The sequence below is a fragment of the Monoraphidium neglectum genome, assembly GCF_000611645.1.
Source record: "Monoraphidium neglectum strain SAG 48.87 unplaced genomic scaffold scaffold02041, whole genome shotgun sequence".
In the NCBI taxonomy this organism is placed as follows: Eukaryota; Viridiplantae; Chlorophyta; class Chlorophyceae; order Sphaeropleales; family Selenastraceae; genus Monoraphidium; species Monoraphidium neglectum.
The window spans coordinates 4,214-11,567 of NW_014011587.1; the positions used below are offsets into that span (position 1 = coordinate 4,214).

At 68.1% G+C, this 7,354-nt stretch overlaps 2 protein-coding genes across 2 annotated transcripts; one reads left to right on the forward strand and one right to left on the reverse strand.

Annotated features, from left to right (window-relative positions):
• Positions 1 to 1,080: 1,080 nt before the first annotated feature.
• MNEG_9726 (hypothetical protein) lies at positions 1,081 to 4,849 on the forward strand (the record flags this gene model as incomplete). The annotated part of the gene is made up of 9 exons (XM_014041802.1): positions 1,081 to 1,321; positions 1,485 to 1,584; positions 1,833 to 2,164; positions 2,337 to 2,436; positions 2,645 to 2,728; positions 3,361 to 3,502; positions 3,711 to 4,027; positions 4,191 to 4,365; positions 4,601 to 4,849. 9 exons carry the CDS (start codon positions 1,081 to 1,083, stop codon positions 4,847 to 4,849), a joined length of 1,740 nt encoding a protein of 579 aa, XP_013897256.1.
• A 951-nt stretch (positions 4,850 to 5,800) lies between these two features.
• MNEG_9727 (hypothetical protein) lies at positions 5,801 to 7,059 on the reverse strand (the record flags this gene model as incomplete). The annotated part of the gene is made up of 4 exons (XM_014041803.1): positions 5,801 to 6,001; positions 6,256 to 6,387; positions 6,600 to 6,670; positions 6,990 to 7,059. 4 exons carry the CDS (start codon positions 7,057 to 7,059, stop codon positions 5,801 to 5,803), a joined length of 474 nt encoding a protein of 157 aa, XP_013897257.1.
• Positions 7,060 to 7,354: the final 295 nt, after the last annotated feature.

Here is a 7,354-nt window from a genome sequence, read left to right on the forward strand (position 1 = left end):
CGGTGAGTGTTGTGTACTGAAGTTTTGGACAGGGACAGCCTATTGGTGACACTCCAGATGACTAGATCAGACAATGGTGTGAGCCCGATCGCCGCATGGCACTCAACCCCTCCTGTGATCCCTGACCGCCAGCACGCAAACCGCGCGTCAAGCATCAAGCGCCGAACGTGCGTGGGCTGCAGCAAGCGCACTTGACCAGGAATAGCCACCAACACCTTTCAAGGCGACGTGGGTAGGGCGCTTGTGACCTTTGCAGCCGAGCGAGCACTCATGGCAATGCCAGGACTCTGTTGCATGTGTTGAATGTTCCTTGCCGTTGCGCACGCTTAGCAACACCAGGCCAGTTTGTCAAGGCTGGGTGTTGGCGAAACTAAAGCCTACAAAATCGGCCGCCACCACGTCGCAGGTTGCGCTGCTGCTGAATTGACCTTGCAGCCGGCGGCACGGTTTATTGTACCAACATGCATGCCCGCGTGTTAAGGGTTACAGGGCATGGAAACGAGGTAGGGATTGGCAAGTCATACCGCTGCATGTGCCGCGTGGAACCCAGGTCTGCGCCCACCCAGGTCTCTTCACGCCCACAGCACACCGGCATCGGACTGCCTGCTGCAGGGCCCATACCATGCATCCGCCATCTCGATTCAACCAATAGACAGTATGAGTTCACAATCATATCTTCCATGTCTGCTTTCCTTTGCTGCTGCAGCCGGTGGCGCTGGTGCACAACCTGATCTGCGTGGCGTTTGACTGAGAGATTACAACAACAGGTGCGGCGATATCAGAACATCAGTTCGTTGGGAGTTTTACCGCACAAAGGACAGGAAGCCGGGTGGCAGTCCGCGCGGTGGGCAGGGACCCGCCTGCTTTGCGATCCGCGCGAAGGCCCGATCGTGCCGCAGCCCTATCGTAGTTCTAAGCAATACTAAACTGTGAAATTATCGGTATTATTAGCGCTACTTGGGCATGTTGCGATCGTTGATCGTGAAAGCGCAGCATGCCGCAGCGGAGCGCGTGTTGACCCATGGGCTGCGCCCGCTTTGCTGCCCCTTGGTCGCAGACGAGCGCTCGCGAACAGCGCAGATGGCGCGCTTGCGCCATGACTGGCCGCGGAAGGCCCTGGCCCTGGCAGCGGCCTGCGTGCTCGTCGCTGCCGCGCTCGCGGCGCCGACGGGCGCGCCCGCAGCGCCGCGCCGGCGCCTGCAGGCGGCCGCAGTGTCGCCGGGCGCGAGCGGCAGCAACGCCCCCGGCGCCTTCACCGGCGGCCCCAGCCTGACAATGCAGCACTCAGGCGCGGCCCTCGACAACCCCATGATGGAGCCAGGTGAGGCTGCGGCGGCCCATGGCCGCGCATGCATGCGCCCCATGCGCACGCCCCAGTGCCCCATGCAGCCTGCCCTCCCAGAGGCATGCCCCTGGGGCGCGTCCCCGGCGCGCCACCCAGAGCGCACGCGCACCCCCCCTCGCCGCATGCGCCCCTGCCTTAGTGGACGTCGATGCCGTGGCGCAGCAGCAGAGCGGCAGCGGAAGCTCCCTGAACCTAAACCTAGCGCGGTCCCTCACCAACGACATGATGTTCGCCGTCAAGTGAGCGGCCCCGGATCACCGCCCCTACTGATCTTGACCAAACTTTGACCCAGTGGGTCAGGCCTTGCACGAGACTGCTCATGTGCCACTGATGGACTCTTTGTGACGCCTTTGCGCACCACATTTGTCAATGCAATCGCCCATCATTCAGTCGTGTCCGTCTGACATGCCCGCTCACCATCAAGGACTGATCCTGCTCTTCCTCCCCGCCCCCTGCCCTCTTCTGGTGCCTCGCCCCCTGCCCCCAGGTACGGCAACCATGGCCAGGTTACCCAGGCGCCCAAGACGGGCCGCCGCCTGGCGGAGTCGTCCCTGGACGGCGAGCAGCTGCCCGAGGGCGCGCACGAGATCGCAGAGCTCGACCCCAGCACATTCGACCTGAGCCCCGAGCTGGCGGCCAAGCAGGCGGCGGAGCAGCAGGCGCTCGAGGCGCAGCTGTTCAGCAGGCTCGCGGCGCGGGCCAAGGGCGACGTCACCGCCGTGGAGGGGGAGATGGTCAGAGCTGCTAGCGTTGCTGCCGCTGCTGCACCGGGCGGCTCGCCGGCGGAGGGGGGCGGTGCAAACCCAGGCGCGCCCGCAGGTGCGCCGCCGGCCCTGCCGGCCTGGACGCGTCCCCGCTGTTGTCCGCCCCAGCGCGGGGTGTAGACCTCCGCACTCCAGCCCCTCGGCCCCTCACACCTTGACCATCCCGACCATCCAATCGCAATCACCGCTCTCATCGCTCGCCCCACCTCCTCATGTCGACCCGCCAGCCAAGAAGCACCGGAAGTCTCCCGTCCTGCCCACCTCTCCGGCGAACAAGGGAAGCTACAACGGCCGCCCACTGTATGGCGTCACATACTCCTGGCGCAGGTATGCCCAGCGGCGCCGCCCCCACCGCCGCTGACGCCCCCGCTCCCCGCCCCCGGCCCCCGCCCTCACGCCCTGCGGCGCCGCGCCCACAGCCGCGGCCACGGGCGCCACCTGCAGCGCCCGCCGCGCCGCAGCCAGCCGTCGCGCCTCGCGCCTCGGCCCGTCGAGCGCGGCGCCTGCTCTCTCCACGATCCGCCGGCGCGCGCAGGGCGGAGGAGTGCGACGCGGGGGCGGGCGTGTGCCAGTGCCCCACCCCGGACGAGCTGGAGGAGGACCTGGACCTGATTCATAAGTGAGGGGTTGGCAGGATGGGGGTTAGATGCTGCACACCGCATTCCGGTGCCAGCGGCCCAGTATGTGGTCCACCCCGGGGAGCCGCTGTGTGGACGCATTGGAGGGGGGGATTGCGGGGGCCCGCGCCGGGGCCCTGCGTGACAGGATGGGATACGGCGACGCGCATATCGCCCGGCGGTGGAGCCTCTGGAGGGGTCTACGAGAAACGGTTGGGGGGCAGACGCGGGGGCGCGGCATTTGTGGCGTTTTCGAAGCTGCAGCCAAAGAGCCAGGGGGCGCCTGACAGGCTGCCTAAAGCACGGCAAGATGGGGGCTCTCGGCCTCCCTCGTCTCCAGTCCCATGCACATGTTCGGCAGCCCCTTGCGCGAACTTTTCCCTTTGCTCTGGCTTCAAGGCGGCCGCACCGCCAGCCAGCCAAGCCCCATCTCACAGCTGCCGTGCCCCAGCCCCTGGATGCCCCTGACGCCCCGTTTTGCACCCCTCCCTCCCCTCGAACGCCACGGCCCAGCGCGTTTCCTTCGCCTCCACGCACGCACATTCAACCCTCACGTGCAAGGCTCGGCCGCCCCCGGCAATCCCCCCTGACCCTCCCCGTCCTCCGCTCCCACCGCCCCCCCCCCCAAAAAAAGGTACGCGACGCGCTTCCGCACCTACAGCGTCGAGTGCCCCGACGTGATGCGCATGCTGCTGCACTTCTCGACCGTCAGCCCCGAGTTCAAGTGGGCCATCGGCCTGTGGGTCGGCCGCGACGAGGCCGCCGTCAGGCGCCAGGTGAGCCCCGCGCTCCGCTGCGCCCGCCCCTTGCCAGCCACACCTTCGTCCCCCTTTGGGACGCCGCCGCCGGCGCGACTGGCGGGCGCATGAGCTCTTTGCTGGATTCACATCTGGCGCCGCCGGCTGTCATTGGTGGCTGCCCTCACACGTACAATTGCAATCCACGATTGGCACATAAGCCGCCGCCGCTGCGGCCGCCCCGCAGATCACCCTGCTGGGGCAGCTGCTCGAGGGCTTTCCCAACGCCAACGTGTACGCGATCGTGGTTGGCAGCGAGGCCGTGTCGCGCGGGGACGCGACAGAGGTGCAGCTCATCTCATACATTAAGGCGGTCCGCTCCGAGCTCGCCGCCGCGGCCGCGCGCGCGGGGACGCCGGGGCCGGGCGCGGCGCTGACGGGGGTCCCCGTGATGACGGCCGAGGTGCCGTGGGCGTGGACGCCGCGGCTGGCGGCGGCGGTGGACATTGTTGGGGCCAACATACACCCGTTCTACGGAGGGAAGCTGGACACCACTTCCAAACGGTGCGCTTGGGGCCGCACGCCGGCCTGTCGCCTGTGATCTTCTTCGAACTTGCGAAATGGGGGCCGGCACGACTAGCAGGGCGTGTCCGAGGGCCTGCTGCGTCCAGTGTCGCGTGCCGGGGACTAGACGTGGACGCGCCATTTCCCTGCGGCTTCACCACAGGTGGACCAAGGTGGCCGTCGGCAGCGCGCTGCAGCACTACTCGTCGCTCGCCACCCGCCTGCGCCCGAAGCCGGTCGTGGTGACGGAGGTCGGGTGGCCGAGCGCCAGCGGGCCGGCCGACGTCAACGGCGGCGCGCCCGCAGCCGCGGCCGAGTTCGCGCGGGCGTGGGTCAAGGTGCGCGCCGGGCGCCGGGCGAATCGGGGTTGCAGGAGACTCACGCGCGCGCGGCGTCGGGCTCGATGTGTCGGCGCTCGAGGCGGGCACGGCTGCTTAGTAGGGAGCGGGGGCGCCTCGGCGGCCCGCACTGTCGACGACAAAAAGCGTGCGGTCACCTGCGGCGGTGCCACCTTGCATCGCCCAAACGTCCGCCATCCCGCCGCCCCTGCCTCATCCACTCCCCACCCCCCAGGCCGCCCAGTCCAAGAGCGTTCCCTACTTCTACCACGAACTCACAGACTCGGCCTGGAAGACCAAGCTGCGCCTGGGCGCCGGTCCTGGCGGCGGCGGCGGCGGCGGCGGCGCGGGCGGCGGCAGCGCCGACGGGGCCGGCGCGGCGGATGGCGGCGCTGGGGGAGTGCTGGCGGACGAGCACTTTGGGCTGGTGGGGGCCGACAGGCTCAGGGACAAGGGGCTGCTGCTGTCGCTGCAGGCGGAGTGATAGGCAGAAGGGGTGGGATGGAGGGCGCTGTGGATGGCCCCGGGGCTTTTGTTGCTCAAAAAGGCGCAGCCTGCGGCAGCAGCGCAGCAGCAGCAGCCTCGGTCGGCGGCGCCACCCGCGCTGCGGAGACTGGCTGACGCCGCGCTGCAGACGCTGGGGCAGCTTTGGCTCGTGTTGCTTGGTTGGCCAAGCGAGCAAACAGCGCGGCGGCGGTTCAGAGCGCCTCGCCGGCCGCTCGCCGGAGGCCGGCTGCAATTGATTGCTCACAGCAGGGCATTGCTGTTGCCAGGCTGTGGCATGGCCGCCAGATTTGATTGCGTTTTGCGTCGTTGCATCTAGAACTTTGATCAGGGCGGGGGCCGCGGCGCACGTGGGGCGGGCCTGTGTGCGCTTAAAAGGCGCCGGCCGGCGGCCCCGAGCGACCGTGGGTCTCCCAGTGCGTGCAAGCCACCTGTGCCGACACCCTTGCACACGATCCAGGAGGCCGCTCGGCCCGCTTGCAGCGGTGCTCGCCTGCGACGCTCCGTTGCCATTGATTACACACTGTTGTGGCGGCCGCACGCGGCCTCTCGCGCCAGACCCATCCAAATTGGGCGGCGCTTTGCCAATTCCAAGGACGCCCCTTTTCCCAAGGCCCCAAACGAGCGCCGCCGCGCGGCAGGCGGGCAGGCAGCCCAGAAGGCTGCCACCGGCATCAGTAAAGACAGCAGTGAGGGTTTCGGGGGCCGCGGCGCGTTGAGCGCAAACATGGCAGGCGCGGGCGATGCGAGCGGCGGCACCGCGTACAGCGCCGCAAGTGAGCACAGCGCAGCCCAGCGAACCATGCATGTCAGCAGCCATCTAGACTAGACAACGCGTGCTATAAAAAGCCTCTAAGCAAACCCCCCTTCTACGTGCAGCCCGCGGCCTGGCAGGCGGCATCACCCGCCATCTCAAAAGGCACAAGCAGCCTCACGCCGCGCGCCACACCGACCCGCGCCCCCCATCGCCGCCGCCGCCGGCCCCGGCGCCGCCCATCTGCACGCGCGCGCGCCCGGAGCCGACGAGGGCGGCGATGGCGTCGTACACGAGGGATGCAGGGCGGCTGATGATCTGGGGCCGCAGGATGAGGGCGCCCACGAGGATGCACTTGAGCATCACGTCCAGGGGCGACTGGCGGCAGCGGGCAAGGGGCGGCGGGCAGCAGCGGAAGGCAGGTTGGTTGTAGAGTCAGGGTTGGCGGACAGGAGGCACGCGTGCCGTCCCCGGCGTTGGAGGCGCGCACGAGCGGCCACAAACCCATAACCCATGCCGCCTCACGGGACGCCCCCCAGGCCGGCGCCTGCGCCCGGACGCGCGTGCAGCAACGTGCTGGCGCGCGCGCGCACGCCGCCGGGGGCCGGCGGCCCGCCCCCCCCCTCCCCCACCTGCAGCAGCAGGAAGACGGCGAGCGTGTTAGCGGCCATGATGACGAGATTCTTCCACACGGGCCGCGGCTTGGCGTAGCTCACGAGGAACTCCTCAAACGTGATGGCGCCGTCGTCGTCCTCGTCAGCGTCCTGGCGGCGCGCGCAGGGTGAGGCGTGGCGCGGGGGTTTTGCTCGATGGCGCTGCAGGCGTGCGAAACGTGGGGAGCTATGATCCGTGATGCGAATGGATCCGAGAAAATGGGGTTTGCATGAGCGCTTGCATTCCCCGATTTGCGAAACAGAGTGATTGCGTGCGTTTTACACGCACGCGCGCGCGCGCGCGCGTGCTTGGCCCCGCGCACCCGCAGCTGCCCCTCAAAGTAGTAGCTCTCGATGCCCAGCGCGCGCTCCAGATCCGACAGCTGCAGCTTGCCTGCGACAGAGTGATCGACAACAGCACAGCCGTCACAGGCGGCGGCCCGGTCCACGCAGGTCGAGCATGGCGCCAGGCTCATCGAGTCGCAACAATTTGCACAAATCAAGGTATCTTGTTGGACTTGGCAGCAGCATGAGCACCCGTCCGCTGAAAAGGCTTGGAAGAGGGGCGGGCCACGCAACGAAAGGAGCGACACGGCACGGGCGCAGAAGCTTTGGCTGCGCCGGCGGGTTGGCCACTGACCCGCGCCTTCAGCGCCTGTCCATTGTGTTCCGTCACGTTCCCAGTAAGCAAAGTTCAGAATGAAAATTCTCACCGTCCGCGTCGTAGTCGAGCAGCGTGAATATCCACTTCGCAGCGCAGATCTCCTGCTGCTTCAGCCCCATCTGGGCCTGTGAGGGTCGCCAAAACCACAGCGTCACCACCACACACGCCCGGGATGAGGGTGCGGCGCGCACACAAGCAAGCTCTGCGCCGCTAAGCGTGCCAGGCAGGAAAAAACGCCCCCCGGCAGGGGGCGCTGCCTGGGCGCAACCGAGTGGCCAGTGACGGGCTTGCATGGGGCGAGGAGGCCCGATGGATGGCCCCAGGGGCATCGCACCACAGAGTCCAGCGGAGCCCCCAGCCCCCGCGCCCGGCCCCGCTCCAAGCAAGTCCCCGGCACCCCAGCCCCGGAAGGAC